The sequence below is a fragment of the Alnus glutinosa genome, chromosome 6, assembly GCF_958979055.1.
Source record: "Alnus glutinosa chromosome 6, dhAlnGlut1.1, whole genome shotgun sequence".
In the NCBI taxonomy this organism is placed as follows: domain Eukaryota; kingdom Viridiplantae; phylum Streptophyta; class Magnoliopsida; order Fagales; family Betulaceae; genus Alnus; species Alnus glutinosa.
The window spans coordinates 27036595-27056043 of NC_084891.1; the positions used below are offsets into that span (position 1 = coordinate 27036595).

Here is a 19449-nt window from a genome sequence, read left to right on the forward strand (position 1 = left end):
CAACCTCCTCGCGCCACAAAGATTCTCTCAACGCTCTCTCTCTCTCTCCTCCTAAGTCAACCAAGTGAGAAGGCTGTCGACGAAAATTATGAATAATACGAAAAATATTAATTATTTTAGAAATAATATGACTTGACTACCACGTGGCAAACTGAGGAAGGTTCTGAACGGTTCGTTAGTGGGTCCCACAAGTGATACGAGAAATTGAAAGAAAAGCGATACGAGATCTTCCGATTTCCATGCTCTTTCTTTTTCAATTTTATTTCTTCCCTTGACCAATCGTAATGTTCTTCTCACTGTTCAAAATAAAATAAAATAAAATAAAATAAAATAAAATAAAATAAAATAAAATAATGTTCTTCTCACGCAGTCGACAGTTCATTTAACCCCAATTTCCACTTCCACTCTCTCTCTCTCTCTCTCTCTCTGTGTCTTGGAAGCCATGACCAGCTCCTCTGCCCCTTCACGCAAGGTCTCTCTCTCTCTCTCTCTCTCTCTCTCTCTCGCTCTCCCTCTCTCTCTCTCTCTCTCTCTCTCTCTCTCGCTCTCTCTCTCTGTGTGTTTATATATGTAATTGTATATGTAAATATGTAGGTGTAGGTGTTTGTGTGTGTTTATATATACCCTAATTTTGTTAATCTTTCCGTAATTTTTCATTTACTCGTAAAATTACCTACCGCACTCGCTTAGGCTCTAAGCAAGATCGCCTGCAATCGGCTCCAGAAAGAGCTCGTGGAATGGCAAGTTAATCCTCCTGCAGGATTTAAACACAAGGTTACTGATAATCTTCAGAGGTTCTACACTCAATCCTCGCTTCGATTCACTCTTTTCACTTTTTGACCATATGAGTTTAGTTTTTTATTTTTATTTATTTTTTAATGTTCTAATTTCGGATTTATTTGTGCTTTTCTATAAAAAGATGGGTGATCGAAGTCAACGGAGCTCCAGGGACTCTGTACGCAAATGAAACCTACCAGCTTCAGGTTGATTTTCCTGAGCATTACCCTATGGAGGCACCACAGGTAAATAATCGACCCCATATATATATATATATATATATATATATTCCTTCTCTTTCCCTCTGGTCGGTTGCGGAAAAATATTGGAAAACAATAAGGTTCAATTTCTACTTTAACAGTTGTCTCAGTGGAGTGGGTCTTTGTAAATCACAACTCGATGAAATTTTTTCAGTTTGAATTGTTCTCATATTGGTCGTGATTCTGATGTCCTTGTATTGGTTTGCCAGGTGATTTTTGTGCCCCCAGCTCCTCTGCACCCCCACATTTATAGCAATGGCCATATCTGTTTAGGTACACCACTGTGGTTTTTTTTCTTCTTCTTCCTTTACTCTACTGACTTATGACTAGCTGAGCAGAACCAAGAATAATCTTAAGCTTAGCTGTGAGATTAAATTGCTGTTCTTATTAATTCTTTGCACAGCTGTCATTTGTCACTTTATTAAGATATTTGCGATTTGTTGGGTATTTCTCTATAAAGTATGGAATATGGACATAGTTTTTTTTTTTTTTTTCCAAACTGGTTGGAGGAAGTTCTTCGAATCTAGTCTATTAAACTGAAATATGTTCTTAGAGCATGTAATTTTCACATGCTATTTGAGTTTGACGTGCAATTCTTTGTAGTCATTGTACTATACGACGCAATATTATTTGCCGTGTCATAACATTTCATCTATTTCCTCATGCATCTGATCCGTTATTTGGGCTTTTGTATTTTATTCTAGCAAATTTGCGTGAGTCGGTCTTTCTTTGGAAAATTGGGATACGTATCTGTCTGCGTAGAATGTGGATTTATGCTGGTAATAAAAGAAGAGAAATGGATTGGGCAATGGGCTTCTTTTTCTACTATGCATATGGTGCTTGCAATATATATTTTTTATGCCCCTCCAGCTGTGACAACTGATTTGAAGATAAAAATCTTAGTACTGCTTAATACTAGGTGCATTTATGTATTGTATGCATTAAGTAGATATATAATTTTGACGGAAATATCAGCCAATCTTTCCACCCAAATATGAAAGAATAAGATATCAAAGAAATTATCCAATTGATATTTTTATCCTAGAAAAAATTATTGGAGAAGTGATGCAAGCTGATGTTACTGGCCTGCACCCTGAGTTGCTCCAGCGTCTGCGTACCAAGTCATAATGGTCAAACACTAAGTTTTCTTCTCTCTCTCTCTCTCCCCTCAAAGGTCAGTTACATATAAGATAGTGTTGGTTGAGAAATAATTAAAAATAGATTCTTAGGACCACGGATAATGTGTGTGAATTTCAACAAGAAAAACCTTCTTTTTTTGTCAAGTTTATGATGCAAATGTTAGGGACCCAATTCTGTATGAGGCATGAGGTGTGAAATGTGGAACACGTGTACTCCTAAAAATCTGAGGAGTTGGCTGGTAGGCATTAGTGGGGATCTTCATGATGCTCTCTATCAGCTATCAGGCCTGGAGACTCTGGACCACACAAGCATATTAAACTTGGAATTGTGGCTGTGGGCTTTTGGAGTTTTACTTCAAGACTTTGATATCCAGCAGCATTTTAGACCTTTCATGCTTTATCATCTGACATGTCATCCTAAGTTGTGAAAATTTCTTGACTTGAGTCCTTTCTTATCACTGAATGAAGTACAGGAGAGATTCTGGCGGACCAATTATGCTAAAGCTAGCCAGCAAAACTAGATTGCACATATATTTCGCACTGCTAGACATGTATTCATTTTAAGAAATGTTGATATATGTCAATTTAGTTACACATGCATATGGAGGCGTACACATGTAAAAAAAAAAAACATGAAATGAATCTTGCTTGTCCATCTGAATCTTTTAATCCTGTTTCTATTCTTCGTATCATGTGATTTCTCAAACCTCAGCATTGACAAAATGAAGAAACTGATCATGCTTAGTCCATATTTGTTTATGCTGTGTCTATACGCATCACCTTCAATTTAGTTGGTGGAAAAATTAAGGAGTGAAAAAGAAGAAGAAAATAACAAGTTAATTATATGTGTTTGTGCACGTGTTTTTTTCTTGTTATCATGAGGCTAAGTGAGTTGAATGGTTTGCTTTCCCTCTGGAATATGGTGTTCTGGCCAACCAAATGGAATACTTCCCAAAATCTGGTACATAGTAGTCTTGGTAGGAAGCTGCCCAGGTGACTACACCAGGTTTTATATATTTCTTCTTGATTGATAACTTCACTATATTTGCTGCTCAAAAATATTGGCTATTAACGTGAAGGTTGTAAAAATAAATAACACCAAAAAAGGGTTACCAGTCCTTGGTTGATGTAAAAAGAAAGTTGGTAAAAACTACGTTGTTTTTGTTTTTCATTTGTTTTCTTCAAGTAGTACATGCGGCCAATTGCACTACAAACTGACATTCAGAATCATGTTCTGTATTTGCAGATATCCTGTATGATTCATGGTCTCCAGCCATGACCGTCAGTTCCATCTGTATCAGCATTCTATCCATGTTATCAAGTTCAACTGTTAAGGTTTGGCTCAAATTGTGGAACCGCCTTCTCTTTCACCTCTTTCTCACTACTCATACATTTTGTTGTTGTGCAGCAACGACCGGCGGATAATGATCGTTATGTGAAGAATTGTAGGAATGGTAGGTCTCCCAAGGAGACAAGATGGTGGTTCCATGATGATAAAGTGTAATGGTATTAAACAAGCTAATACCAATGTATAAAAACGAGGGTTTGGGTCAGGGATGGTGAAAAGTCGTGTACCCCTGAAAGCACCGACAACCCTTAACATTTTTCAGAGTTGTGTATGATGTTTTGCATAAAGATTAATGGTTTTTGAGTGGGTGGCCTTTGGTAACAAAGTGCTTACATACAATAGTAGAATGGTATATGGGCAAATAATGTCTTTGCCATATGAGAAAGGATTGGGATCCTTTGGAATTATTGTTCGAATTCGAGGGAATTTGGGTTGGATACAGGGCCCACCTTCCCACCTTGGGAGTTGGGACCGGAGCTCCCTTCTCATTTTTCTACTCAAATTCTCAGTTGACAGGGATTCCAATCCTATGAGAAAGTACTTGAGAGCCGAGAGGTAACAATATTTTCATTTTCTCCGTTCTCTTGTTTTAATTATATCTCTTAAGCATTTTCAATGGCTTAGCTGTTTTCACATTTAAGCTAAAATGACTAACCATTTTACTAAAGAGTTTCTCCATCTTATTATGCAAATCAAATGCAAAATGCATTTATGATGCATTTGTGAATAGTGCAATTTACATGCTTCTCTTTTTTTATTTATTTCTCTTTCTTTCGCTCTACCTCTCTAACAAAAACTCATTTTCGGCATATCAATATTGTAATATATCTTTAAATTTGAAAAATTGTATGTCGTATGTCTACATAACAAAATTTATGCTTGCCATTTTAAGATCACACTCATGTGAACTACATCAGATGAGAACAAAAATTTTGCTGCTTTATAACAAATAATTATCCAAAAAAAGGAGAGAGACCGTACTAAAAAAAAAGAAAAAAGAAAAAAAAAAGACTTATAGTTGAAAAAATATCTTAAAATTAAAATAAAGAAAGATAAAGAAATAATAAAAAATAATATTTAAATGATATAGTGAAATAATAGATAATCGAATGTATGATACTTTTTGAAACTTATTAGATTTTAATTAGCCATTTTACATATAGAAATGCATAAGCTATTGAAATTGCTCTTAAAGCCCTCTTAACCCACCTCTCCTCCTTTGTTTCCTTTCTGTTTCTTCTTTTCTTTGTTGTGGACGATTGTTTCTCCCTTGTATACATAAACAAAAATTAAAAAAGAAGATAAATATTGAAAATATGTGCATAATTGTAATTGACAAGTCGAAATATTATTAATTTCAGGGGTAGTTCAATCAGCTGAAGATTACGCCTCATGAAACGAAGATCACTAATTCGAATCTCCTCACCCTTCCAAAAAAATAAAAAAATAAATAAATAAAAGTCGAAATATTACTCTAAATATTTCCTGTAACGCAAACGGAGAGCAAACCCAATATGAATATGATAACGCTAATTCAAATTAGCGCCTTATGCATAAGGGGACTCGGGTAGATTGATAAGACGTGAATACAAATAACGCTTTTCCTCCGGCCCGAAACTCGGTTCGAAGAAGATGAACCAGATGTTAACTCTACGGCTTCCTTCGATGGCGCTTTCTTTCACTACAGCTCTATATTCGTGGCGCTCTCGACCAGGCCCTAATCTCCTCCGCGTTCGACCGGCGTTCACAGCTCTCCGACCACTCTCTCTTTTCTATAACAAAATCGGCGTCCTCGCTTTCTGTTCCAGCGATTCCTTATCAGTCCCCGAAGAATCATCAAAACGCGTAAGTCCTAACCATTTTCTTCTCGTTTTAGACATTTCCGCTTGTAAGCGATTCTCTTTATCTCGTTGCAGGGCCTGCTTAAGCCTGGTTTATATATTGTAGGAACACCAATTGGAAATCTCGAAGATATCACCTTACGGTACTTGCTTCACTCGACAAAATCACCAAAACCGTTTCAACTATCAATTTCAAAATCTTTACGTTTCTGATTCGCCAATGCAGCGCTCTCCGCGTGCTGAGATCAGCGGCTGTGATACTCTCAGAAGACACGAGGCATTCGGGGAAGTTGCTTCACCATTACAATATCGAAACTCCGCTTGTGAGTCTCTTGCAAGCTTTGTACATTTCTTTGTAACGCCGCCTTATCTTCTTGTGAATCTGATTGTACTCTGTAGAATTGAATTTCTAATTTCAGCTGAGCTATCACAAATTCAATGAATCTCATAGAGAAAAGACTGTGTTAAAGAGGCTGAAGCAAGGTGAGATCGTGGCGTTGATAAGCGATGCCGGTACTCCGGGCATAAGTGATCCTGGCATGGAATTGGTGAGCGATAAAATATTAGCTCAATGATTAAATTCATTATTTTATATTCACTTAAGCTTTTGGTATAACTAGTTATTTAATTTGGTACCAGAGTCGTGATCTTGAGCTCGAGGCTTGACTCTTCAGCTTATTCCTAGTTTTAATTAAAAAAATTCACTTGCTTTCTGGTCTCACGCTAGAGGGGAGAGGGGTGTTGGAATATTAATTAAATGAATAAATTTTTCATTTTCTATCGGCTGAAACTTTTCGGTTATGCTTCCGTGTTACTTTTGCTATTTGTTCATGTACTCTACTTTGAATGATAAGTCATAATGCCCATCTCATTTGGTAAAAATCAATCCCCCTTCAGCGCGTGCGAGTGCTTATTGTTGTAATATGTATTTTCGTATGGTTTCTATTGAAAGTAGATGCTCATTTCTCAGCTTAAATTGAGTCAAATTAAAATGCAGTAGAATGATGTGGAAATGCTTCAACGGTATTCTGAATATTGTACATGGATATAGATATGGTTAGGGTTGAGTACTCTTATTCTGAAGGTTAATTGTCATATCTTGTATAATATGTCATTATTTCATAAAAATGGATATCGTAGACACTCGTTTTTGCAAAGAAGTGAGGGTTATTTTTGTTATTGATTTAATTTTTCACTGCTAAGTAGGGCAGCTTAGTAAGCATTTGGCTGACTTTTCAACCAGGGCTGAACTGGATCTTACTTTGTTTATGTTGTGGATGAGTTTGTCCCATGTTTTGCTATATGATTGAGCTGCCAGACATCAAATGGCTTGCAGAGAAAGTGAAGCATATTATCAGATTAGTGGTTTACCTTTGGTGGGCATCTTTTAGATTCTGAAACAGTGCCCTAGATTCTCAAGTTGTCAGTGCTGGAATGTGAATCACAATTTTGGTTTTAGTGAACCTGCTTAATTGTTTTAGTTATGAGATTTTTTGTACTTCTGCATGTGTATTTATTTCTTTGGGTTCAATTTTGTATTTGAACTTGATGTCATTTTCTTCAAAAAAAAAATGTATTTAATGATTATAAATATGGTTGCTTCGCTTCAACATTTTCAATGTTGCTTGGAAACCTGGCGAATTCATTTATATTATGGATACTGTAAGGTTTCAAAAAATACTCACGTTATTGTTGGAAGTTTGCACTTGAGATTTCATTTTTCATCTATTTTGAAAATTGAAATGCACACATATTTGGAATCTTGTTGCAGGCAAAGTTATGTGTGGACGAAAATATTCCTGTTATTCCTATTCCTGGGCCTTCTGCTCTGGTAGCAGCTCTTTCGGCCGCCGGTTTGGCTACTGATGAATTTACATTTGGTAATTTTCTTACTAATACTGGGGCTGATATGCTTGTTGGATGATGTGGTGTCCAAAGTATTAGTGGGATTTTTGAAACCTTATAGCATATATACTGCTGCAGTTGGGTTTCTTCCTAAGCATGCCGGATCGAGAAGAGAGAGGCTGATGGTTTCTGCAAATGAGATGACAACTCAAATATTCTACGTTCCTCCGCACAAGCTTAACCAGTTTCTTGAAGAAACTTTTTTACATTTTGGTGGCTCTAGGTAAATCCTTCATCTACCTAGGTGTCATGCATCTCCTATTGACATAGAAATGAAAATGCTCCATCTATTATAGTGGTTGCCATGCAGGGAATATATGAACAGCTTGCTGGGAAAAACTTCCAGTAACACATTTGTTATGCTTTTTTACTCTGGTCAAGTTTGCAAACTTTTGCTTATCTTTCTTATTTGGCAATTTGTGCTCATTTTTCTTTTCTAACCCTCCTCCCCCCCAATCCCCGCTTTTCCAATATCATGTTTGTGTTTGTTTCTAGGGGAGTGCTGGAGGTAAAGCCCTAGGTCACTCAATCAGTATTAGCAACCTTCATTTCCTGGATGGGAATGGGTTACTTATTGATACTACAGTGTCTTGCTTTTAGTTCATTTCTAACCATTTAGTTAACTTGTGCAGTGAAGTTTTAGTTTCTTAATACAATTAGAAGATGATACTCGGGACTCCTGGTGCAATAAGTAATTTTGCACATCTTTTGGGGGGGGGGGGGGGGGGGGGGGGGGATTGTAGTTGATGATAGATATGTTACCTGATAATACAAGCTTTCACTCATTGAAGTTCTAAGTATGATTCAGTTCATGCAATAATGATAGATCACAAACCTGGTTATATGAGCTTTCAGTCCATTAAGTTCGAACTATGGTTCAGTTCATGCAATAATGATAATTACAAAATGAACTTGCATTAGTAGAAAAGTGATTTCTGAGAATCAGCCTTGATAGTTCATACACAATGTATTGCAGACGATGTGTCATAGCTCGGGAGATGACAAAAATACATGAAGAGGTAGGTTCTATATGTCAGTCACAATTTACATCCTCTTTTTATTTCTTCATCGGGTGTCTGAGAATTTGGATTGTAATGCTGTCTGGAGACCAACTTTCTTAATTGAACTATAATATTTTCTTGCTAAACATTATAGTGTTTGTGACAGCAACATATTTGTGAATTTTTGTGATATCTTTCTTTATCAAGTACTGTGATTGAAGTCTCAGTTGGTTTCATAGGGTATATGGGGCAGTATGGACATAAGGTTTCTGTGGCCTTCAAGGCACTTCTATTTTTTTGGGGTTACTCTTCAAGCCCAATTTGTCTGGTCTTTGTTAAGATGATGAAAACTAACACCTAAAAAATACTCAGTGAGAACCACAATCTTGGTACGTCAACAAAGGAAGTTAAAGATGTTTCAGTACTATAGTTGTAGTGTTATAATGCAGCAAAAAAAAAAAAGTACCTTGATAGCCATCAGACAAAATTATAGGGCTTAAGAGAGGGATCTAACAACAAAGGCAACAAGTGTAAGCAAAAACATTGAAGTTGAAACTCAATGTTTCTAGTTTTGTGTGGTCTGAGATATATTCCAGATCTAAAATTCTTGTCAAAAAGACTGCTTACAAAGCTCTTTAAAAACTAATTATGCGAGGCCCATTTGTAATACTACAATATTAATTCTTAACTACTCATGAATTCCATTATTGGTAGCCATACCTAAATTCATCAAAAGTCACATGCTAGTCCCATAACCTTCCATATTGACTATAGGGAATTCACTAAAGTTCATAAGCTGACTTGGAAACAAATGACAGGTGTGGCAAACATAAATTGACAACTTATGCTAGATCCCTGATAATTAGTGGGCGGCCTATGGAATTGTGGGCCTGATTGGCCTTGGTAGGCTTGTTGTAGACTCTTGCATCATCATTAAGCTTTCTTTTGCACTGAAAGGACATACCGTCTTCAGTGGTTCATTACAATCAGTGAAAAATGTTTATTTCCCATTTGAGAGTACTTTTTTAATTTTTCCTTTAAATGAAAATACAGCTTGGAATGCTTCCATGTGCTTTTTCGTCTACCATTATACAAAATGTGTAAGTTGATTGAATGACATGTTTTCATTCCAAGAATTGCTTCATCTCATTGACCACAAAAAAGAAAAAGAAAAAAAGGTCAGTCTCTTGATCGAAGGAAAGTAAGTGATTATGTGAAAGGTATGGAGTGATTGGGGATTTGTATTTAGATGCAGATTTTGTGGTTTCACTGCTTTTGGTTCATGCAGTCTATGTATTTCCAAGACCTATACCTTCACTTGTTGGATTCGTAACTGGGTACTTAAATTGGATTTCAACTAGATGAACTTAAAAAACACACGCACATGCCCCACGTGGGGTGGGATGTGTGGAATTCTGGTAGGCATTGTTTTTTGCAATTTCAGGGGAGTCATACTAGATTAGTTTGGTAACAATAACGCACTGTACTCATTTTCATCTGCATGTAACATTACTTTTTTGTTTTCTTGTTGTCTGTAACTACAATATTAAAGAGGTGTCTTTTGCAAATTTTAGATGTCAATGCTATTTTGGAAAACATGATTTGTGCTTATTTTAGATTCAGTATTAATGCATTTGACATAAATACTTTGTGGGCTGTCCTTATTATTCTTGATTTATTAACAAAGACACTGATGCCTCATCAGTTTTGGCGGGGTACATTGGGGGAAGCGAAAGAAGTGTTCTCGTCTCACCAACCAAAGGGAGAAATTACACTATTAATTGAAGGGAAGACAAAATCTACGGTTGAAACTCCGTCAGAATGTCAGCTTGAGAATGAATTGAGAAATTTGATCTCCAGTGGGCATAGTCTTTCTACAGTAATGACTTCCTCTCAAGAGTTTACAAAGTTTAAGTTTTTTTAATACATGTTATTTGTTTCTGAGGCTTGAAAAAAAAAATGGAAGTGAAAATGAAGGAATTAATGATAGTTAAAACAATTTAAAGGTTGATGCTTCTGCAATTCAACCATGTTGGGCAATAGCAACACGGTCTTTTAGAAATAAAAACCACAAATATAGTTACCATGCTCTTTCCATTACCTATAAAGATGTTTGGCAACGATTCTTTCAGCACAAACATGCGCCTGCACATACTTTTGCAGTATATAATACATTTCCACAGTCAATGCTGGGTATGTTGGGAACTAACTTCTACTATCTGGTTAGTAACTTAGCATGCACTTTCCATTTCCTGTAAAATAATTGGAAATTTCTACAACAGACACACACATATACATAGAACAAAACAAAACATTACCACCAAATTAATGATCGATTCCAATCAATGGTAATATGTTGCAAACTGAAGTACTGTAAGCAAATTTTCAGCATGGAATGGAATGAACTGCATCAAGTGAAGTCTCGTTATGACTACCTTTTTTTTTTCTTTTTCTTTTTTCTTTTTTTTTTTTTTTTTTTTTTTTTTTTTTTTTTTTGTGTGTGTGTGTGTAGAAATAATCTTTTTCTGCTTTTTCTCTATGATGAACCTTGATGGGAGATGAATTATTGGTTATGACAATTTTAATGTGCATTTAGGCTGTCAAGTTGGTGGCTGGCGGAACATCAGTCAGTAGGAAAGTGATATATTCACTTGCATTGAAGAAATTTGGGAAGCAACTTGGAGCAGAGGATGATTCAAATTAATGCAAACCACTCTGTGAGTGACACTACATATTTACTGCTAGACTAACGAGCAAAGTTCTCACTGTATCTATTGATTTTTTTTCATCCAAGGTGGCCTTGCTGTCCACATCTTAGTACATATTGCTACTGCCCACCTTGACATACATCAATGTTTGCTTGAGCAGGGAAATCTGTGATTGGTCAATTTTGAAATCTGTGCTTAGGTAATTTTCGTGGCCTTGCGTTTGGATGAAAATGATGTCTCATTTCTCTGTTGTTAGTTTATTTTATGCTGCGATATGGTGCCAATGGACCAACAGTGGAGCAAATGTATGTGCAACCTTTTTATCTTCTTCCAGTGACAAGACGCTTCAAGTGAATAATCTTTTGTCGTGTTAGTTGTCATGGCTAGAAACCTGGATACGGGTAATCTAGGTTTCCAGCAAAGATGAGACATCCTAAGAAGATACTCCCATCTGAAACATCTTGCTCCTTTACTTCAAGCCAAAAGAGAGAAAAACAAAAACTTGGTCCATGAATTGTGAATGATTGTACTATTATTATTGTAACAGATGTTTACCCACAGATTTGTCTTACTATCTACTTATTGTGCCGACGACGCATCTATCCCAGGGCCCAAAGGCAACAGAATTCAATGTAGCGTTTACACAAGAAGAAATTGACTAATTGCCTTGCCAAATGAAATCCAGTAAGATCCAATGCCAAGGCTCTTGTTTTACATCTATTCTTCATTTTTTTTTTCTTCTATATATCTGTTTGTGGGGGAGATATATGAAGAGGTAAGAGAGCAATGTGATAAAGCTTCAAAGGGACTTCCTGGTGTTTTTCAGTGGGTTCATTTGTCGGACTCTCAGTCAGAATGGCTCAAAGCCTTCCACCCAAAAAGTTAAAAAAAAGGTTGAGCTCCAAAGTGGCTCGTCTGTCAAGTTTATTGTTGGAACAAAGTTTTACTCTAACTCAATCTATTAAATTGACACATTTAAAATGTATGTGTTTCTCACATATATTTTTATTAGGACACGAAGATTTTTACGTTCAAGCATGTGATTCAAAATTGCACGTAAGAATTACATTCATTTTGAACACATTAATTTAATAGACTGCTTCTAACCTAATTTAAAGGAAAACTTTGTACTATTTTTGCCTATCAAGTTTGGATTGGATCCTGTAAGACTTGGGTTAAAATTTTGAATGAGCTTTGCTACTTAGATTAATCTCAATTGAGCTCGAGTAGCTGGGTTTGTGTGATAGACGTAAGCAAAGCAAACTTCGTCAAACTGCAGAAGCCGGAGAAGTGTACATACAAGAAGGCCATGAAATTCTTTCTAAGCTAAGAGAATTTCAACACTAAATAATAATATTGAAAGCTATAGAGGTAAAAGGTAAAACAGCGACGTCGCCGATCCACATTGATGGAACCGGAACCAGCTGTGCGTGAAGAAGCTGCAGACAACATCCAGAGGCAGTCCAGACGGGCGGTCGGGATCATGGCCACTGCAAACAACAACATGGCATGGGGAGAAGATAATCATGGACCCCACCTTCCCACTCGTATCTCCACCGTCCAATACCAACTGCCCCTAAAACAAACAGCTCAACCGCACCACGCTGACAAAAATAAAACCCCATCCTATATCACCCTAATTATTCAATTGTATAGACCGATCGAACCGAATCGAAGAAGGAATACCCTCTCATCCAGTATTCCAGTTTGGTTACGTTGGTCCATATGAAATTCCATAATTTAACAAAATTTCTTGCTTTTACATTTTAGGCACTTTTGGCCATTATAAAAAAAATATGTACAAAAATATTCCTAAGTGAATAAATTGCTACTATTTAATTAGTGTGTAGTAGTTGAAGAATCACCATCACCAGGAAGCCACTGAAGTAGTGAAGGAGGGCTTAAATATAAGCTGGCCGGTAGCTAAAATGCTCCGGGGATCAAACTCCATCTTCCTCTGAAGAAACGGGGCCCACTTATCTCCAAAGTGGTCCGCCCACTCAGCTTGTGTAGTGTGGTGGGGCAGGTACTGTTTAAGCCGGATCCCTGCATCATCACAGAAGCGCAGGATCTGGCGGTTCTGGTGCGTCAGGTAATCCAACGTCTGGGTCTCATCGGAAGTATCCAAGGCCGACCTAAGAAACGCCACAAGGTAAAACACGTCCTCATCTGGCGTCACCACCGAGGTCCTATGGTCCCACCTGCAGAGAATCACACCACCCAAAAACACAAAACAATGAGCAATGAGCAATGAAAAACATGTTCTGGAGCTTTTCATGCGTGCAAAATGGTTGTTTGGGATTTTGATGGTTTTGGGCAAAATCAATGGGACCCGACCTCCCATGAGGGGGGTGGGGGGTGATTGGTCGTTACCTGTACTAACGGCGATGGTTCTGGAACTAGTTTGTAACGGGACATGAATAGTTGAATACCATCCCCATCAGTGGGTCCCTTGGAGAAGATCTCCTGACACGAGAATCTTCCCACTTGATGATCATTACCGTTCATTTTTGTTGGGTTCCATTCAATAAATGAGAAAAGTGTTTGTCAATCCTAGCTGGCTTAACATATAATACCCATCCTGTTGTGTTGGCTACGTGCATGTGGTCCATTTAAAAGCACTCCTTAAAAATGTGCCACATGTCGTGATCTAATCATAGGAGGCATTATATCCAGGGGTCCATATCTTTTCGCTTTTTCACTTTTTTTCTTTAATTTCAGTCGTCAACAACATATAGTTTTACATTGCTGAGCAAGTGCATCATCACACCACACTTTGGAGATTTCTTAGGTCACGATAAATCCAATTTCAGCCAAAACCAATGTTGTTCCTGCCAACCCAAGAAACAAGACTGAAAAAGTCTTCCTTTTTTTCTTCTTTTAAATTGGGTGAGGAATATTTTTTTTTTCCAATTAAATCTATTTAAAATATACGTAATTTTCAAATGCATTTTTAATTTTTACAAGTATTTTGAATACATGACAATTTAATAAGCTGAATTAAAGAAGAAAATTCTTCCAATATAATTTAAAATAAAACTTTGCTAGTAAGAAGCAGAATGAATAAACTAGTTAATAAGTGTGGGTCTCATACCATTGCAAAGGTCTCAAAGAGACCAAACCAAAGAAAGCCCCACTATAATAAATGCTTCTTTACTTTTTCGGTAAGGAATTAATGCATGGTTCAAGAAGGGAATATTATTATTGGAGGTTCACATCTTTGTATAAGAGACGAATTTATACTTGTAAAAAATCATTTATTTATTGCATTTTCACTTGAATATTGTAGAATCAACCATATATATAGCTATAATGCTTCCCTCAATTATTGCAGGTTCACAGCTTGCATGATAGAGCGAGTTAGTACTAGTAGGGCACTTCACCACCTTGTCCTAATCCCACAATCCCTATCGAATCAAGGCTTATAGGCTATAACAAATGGTCCAAATCTTATATTAATGAGCCAAGCAATTATTGTTATAAACTATATTTTTATCTTACTTTGTTATATGATACAAACAATATAATAAGCTCTTATTTATTATTATTATTATTATTTTATAATAATAACTAAATTGACAATGCCATATCAGTAGAATAAATATATATATATAATTTCTAGCATTTTTATTAGTATTTAATATTTATGTTATTATGAGCGTGACCCGCAATTAGAGCACCTGATGGCATGGGTCATGGGTGGCTTTTAACGATGTTGCATGCATGCAGTTCTTTTAAGGAAAAGGACAGAAGCTATGATCATGTGCATCTCGGAACTTACTTGTCTTTGTTCATAGGGTAGATGAGAATGGGCCCGCTTGTCTTCTTTCCCAAAATGCCCTTAAACACGCCCTTATCGAAGTCAGCAATCCTTGACCCGGGCACGAAAAGGTTGAGCCACGGGTGCGGCACGTCCCACAAACCCTTGGACCGGAGCTTCACCTCGTTCTTGTGGACCCGGTCCAAGAAATCCACGTAAGGGAGATCAGTTGTGAAGACTGATGTGGGTATGAAGTCTAATTTTTCCAACAGAGCCTCTATTTCCTGCGTAAAATATATATTAATTAATTAATTTATTAATTAACTAAAAATTTACTCATTATTAAAAAAAAAAAATACAATCAAAGTACAGACAGACAGAGAGAGAAGAAAAAAAAAGAATTAAAAGCTGCCATAAAAGAGTTGCTTTTGTCAGGATAAGTTCGATTCCAATCAGTAGTTAATTAAATATAAGAATTAGGAAGATAGGTTATAATTAAGAAGGGAATAATTTGGTGAGTGGGCGGCATAAACTTCGTAATTTTAAAAGTGTGTTCAATCTTAGGATCAGATGGGGAGATAGATTACAGAAGATCTTCTATGTTTTCTTGTGGATGTTTTATTACATTCTAATAAGAGATTATATTAATATAAAGTATTCACTTTCAAATCCTAATAATATAATCTAAGAGGATTAGTGGGGCACCACTGAAGGTAATTAGTCTTTTAATTAATTAATATGTAGCCGAAATTGTTCGTTCTCTGCTGCCAGATATATATAAAATAATACAAGGAGGACACTGATAATGGTGGAAGGTTCCAACTTATTCTGAGAAGAAAATGTTAAAGAATTAGTGATCAGATTATTAATTTTTGCGTGCTTGAGAGGTAACTCCCAAGGAATTAAGATCACTAGCTAGCTCATGAAGTTTGGTGCTCCCTCAACCCCTATATATAATAATTCATGCTATTTGAAACTGATGCTTAAACATGTACATCACTACAGTCATCCTATCTATAATTTAACACTTTTTTCTAGATTTGTTGGATCAATATATATATATATATATATATAGCAAGACCATATGTTTTAAAATAATTACATCCCCCACCAATAATTACTTTCAAATTCTAAGGAATATATAACGTTACTTTTCACACTCGTTTATTATATTTGTTTTGCACCGATTAATACAAATGCTAAGTTTGACGGTGTGAATAATAACACTACTCTTACAACTGTATCAAACGTGATGGGTTTGAGTCACGGGTTTGAGTCACGTGTCAACATGTAATTGGTGTCATGTTAGTTACTAATAAAAATATTTGAGGCCTTTCAACAAATGCTGAGGGGTTTTAGCAAGTTGTGAAAAAAAATTATAGGCCAATTTTATATAAGTCTAGCCCTAACTCCTAAGTGTGTCGTTCACGCACAGCTACAGCTTGAAAATGTCATGTAAGAAGATATATATATATATACATGGTCATCGCTTTTTGGTAGACTGGAATATATACCAGCCGCCTGATAAAACCACCCACCATTCACCAACCCTAGCGCCACTTACTTTGAACAAGGCAAACCACTACTAAAAGACAGGGCAAACTACTTTTACAAAAGACATTTGGGCTTCGTGTGTTAAATTTTTTATTTTACGTTTTTGTTTTCTATTCTTAAAATAAAAAACATTATTAAATAATCCAAACCAAAAAAAAAAAAAAAAAAACTAACAAACAATATCTTGTATGAACATGCATGTTCTAATTATCTTTTACTGCTAATTAATAATAATTTTTTTTGTTGTTGTAATTATTGATAGTGTACAGTACTCAATTTATTATTATTACTGTTACTATCGGTGCAATAATTATTACTATTAATTAATGATAGTAGTAGTTGTTTGTGAGATATATATAAATTATAAATATATATATACCTGATCGATGGTATTGGCGGTTGATTCATCATAATTTTTGGTGACCTCCAGGCAATATAAAACACCTGTACCATTAGCATTAAAAGAGGTGATTTTAACAGGGTTACGTGGGGAGAAGAAGGAGGATCTCCAGTTGTTAATAAGCCCGTCATCCACAATAACAAAACCCTCAACATAGTCAAATTTCTGGCTTGCCGGGCGTCCATGCAGAGAGATGAGGAGTTCTTGGTCCTTGGTGAAGGCGGAAAAGTTGGAGTAGAGTGCTCTGATCCACCTCACCTGTTAAATTAATGAAAAATATTAGATTTACAATATCAATATAACAACTGCACAATAATTTCTCACATGAGGGTGGGCCCCAGACTTCATGTGAACCCTCATGTAAGGAATTATTGTATAGTTATTGTATTGGTGTTGTGTAAGAATCAAATTTCTAAATTAACATAATTAATTAATTAATAAATAAATAAAGACAAGAAAAGCACCAAAAAGACATAGAGGGAAAGAGTCCACGTTAGAGAAGCAAAAAGATACGTCAACAACATTGCCAGCTTTAGAACAGCCGTTTGAATGGGGTTAAAAAGATGTGATGGACCCGACCTAGCTCCCTAGCTCCAGAATTCCTTAGGTCATGATCTTTACTTTTTTAGGTTTTGTCACGAACTAAATTCTAGGAAAATTGTTGCAAAAGTGTGTGCCCCCACCCTGGAACCAACTAAAACTTATTTCAGAACAAGTAAAAAAAAAAAAAGCAATCATTTTGTTGGCGCGCACTTAATTGGCATGTGTGCGTCGAGAGGGAGAGAGAGAGAGAGAGAGAGAGAGAGAGAGAGAGAGGCATACTCTTTGGGGAGCAGGTTCAAGAGGAATTCTAGCCCTAGTGATGATTCCAAATTGCCCAAGGCCACCAAGAACGGCATGGAAAAGCTCTGTGTTTTGTTCTTCTGAACATGTTAATGGCTCACCCTTGCCTATATATACATATAAGAGAGAATAAGTATACTGAGACAAGAATAACATGCAAAATAAATAATGTGATGAGAATAATCTGAAGTGCCCATTACTTTGGACACTTCAGATATTGCGACCCTTTTTCTGAAGATTGAAATATATGGAGTAGAAAGAGTAATAATATTGCAAATATATATATATATATACCCGGGGTAGATTTCAAAAGAAAAAAGTAATTATACTTATACACTGTCGATGATGCTGAATACGACCGGAATACGACCTTATTTATTAACAAAATTAACCAACGTTGAAAAAGAAGATTCAGATAGTTGAACAAAAACCCATTTGTAAGCCAAAAAAAAAAATTCGAAACCAAAAACAAATATAAAAAGAAAAAAAAAATAAAAAAACTAAAATTCTAGACATGACATGCAAGAAAGTAAGTAGACCTGTAACAACGTCAAGCTCATAGACATTGCTAATCTGAGGTCCATGATTGAAAGCTTGGCCACTAATTCCAGCATTTGAGAGGGTTCCACCGACTGACAAATACAAGTAATCCGTCCATGACTTTGGCGCAAGCCCATGCTCCAGGGTAGACCTCAGCACATCTATCCACAGCTCCCCACCCCACACGTCCACATACCGTTCTTCCTCGAAGACCCGAGGCAGAGCCGGCTTCCCGAAGCCGAGCCGCCTCCCCCTCGAGCCGCTCATCTCAACCACCACCCCTTTGCTCGTCTGAGCCTGCCCGTTTATGGAATGCCCGTGCCCTCTCGCCGAGACCGTGAACCCACGAACCGACCCGTAAGCCGCCTTGACGAGTTTCGATATGTCCTCCGCTGAGGCCGGGTGGAAAACGGCCAGCGGCTCGACTCTGCTCATCATGCCAAAGTCAAGCGACGCCTTCTCCATATCGGATGGGTCAACGCTGAGCTGACCGTCGACCCCGAGCCGGAGAAGCTCTGTGGGCTCCACGGTCAATCCTACGGTAACAATTAGCTGATATATAGCGAACGTTAAAAGTAGCTTAGTAGCCATTTCTATATCGCTTTAGAACCTCCTACTATTGCTTTTCTTTTTTCTTTTCGTATCTGTATATTTTTTTTCTTTCTCCCCCCAGCAAAAGTGATGTATATATAGGAAATGAAAGTGGCGTAGGATAAAGAAAGTGCGCACACCGGCTGAGGGAAGAAGGAGGCGCCGGTGGACTGGGAAGGAGGGAACAAAAAAATCTTGTGGCAGAGTTAGGGGTGGGAGGGGGGGGGCTAACGTAAGCCGGATTGCACTTTTAAAGATTTTCTACGTTGCACAAGATTCTCTGCTAGCTTTCTTACCCACTGTGCCTTTTACCACGTTATTCGTTTTAGCAGTGAGCAGATAGGCATAAGCAAACCAAAAGACCAAGGCGACGAGGAAATCAAGAAGTGAAGGAGTACTCTGTTTTGTTCTCTCTCTCTCTATATCTAAAAGTATAGGATATCTTTTAGAAAACAGAGCAGGTCTGACTGACTCTCTGTGTGTGCGTGTTTGGTGCGGTGAGAGTGCCTCTCCGTCTCTTTCTTTTGTGTCTAGGATATAAGATACAGGTTCTCCATTTATAGGACAATGCGAGAGAGAGAGGGAGAGAAACGTGGCAGTCACGTGCGAGGCATGAGGTGACACGTGCAGGGGATGAGAGTTGGGGGGGACCCAGATGCAAGGTCGGGGTGTGTGGGGGCCCACGGTGGATACGGAGGATCTCTGTGGGGACACGACCGAGGGAACGTTCACGTGGGTGCAGACTCTGGACGATGTTGAGCTTATGCAACCAATAAAGATTC

General features: G+C 37.2%; 3 protein-coding genes across 3 annotated transcripts; 2 read left to right on the top strand and 1 right to left on the bottom strand.

Annotated features, from left to right (window-relative positions):
* Positions 1-338: 338 nt before the first annotated feature.
* Positions 339-3849, top strand: LOC133871887 (probable ubiquitin-conjugating enzyme E2 18). The gene is made up of 6 exons (XM_062309341.1): positions 339-472; positions 691-794; positions 920-1022; positions 1247-1310; positions 3423-3511; positions 3585-3849. Exons 1-6 carry the CDS (start codon positions 443-445, stop codon positions 3678-3680), a joined length of 486 nt encoding a protein of 161 aa, XP_062165325.1. The 5' UTR covers positions 339-442; the 3' UTR covers positions 3681-3849.
* Positions 3850-5020: 1171 nt separating this feature from the next.
* LOC133870447 (uncharacterized) lies at positions 5021-11586 on the top strand. The gene is made up of 10 exons (XM_062307572.1): positions 5021-5369; positions 5441-5508; positions 5592-5688; positions 5785-5913; positions 7137-7245; positions 7349-7493; positions 8247-8289; positions 9977-10150; positions 10868-10988; positions 11140-11586. Exons 1-9 carry the CDS (start codon positions 5157-5159, stop codon positions 10973-10975), a joined length of 1086 nt encoding a protein of 361 aa, XP_062163556.1. The 5' UTR covers positions 5021-5156; the 3' UTR covers positions 10976-10988; positions 11140-11586.
* Positions 11587-12695: 1109 nt separating this feature from the next.
* Positions 12696-19184, bottom strand: LOC133870446 (cytokinin dehydrogenase 5). Its single transcript, XM_062307570.1, has 5 exons — positions 18076-19184; positions 17516-17643; positions 16673-16951; positions 14761-15023; positions 12696-13180 (listed from the first exon to the last, which is right to left on the bottom strand). Exons 1-5 carry the CDS (start codon positions 18665-18667, stop codon positions 12847-12849), a joined length of 1596 nt encoding a protein of 531 aa, XP_062163554.1. The 5' UTR covers positions 18668-19184; the 3' UTR covers positions 12696-12846.
* Between the last annotated feature and the right edge of the window lie 265 nt (positions 19185-19449).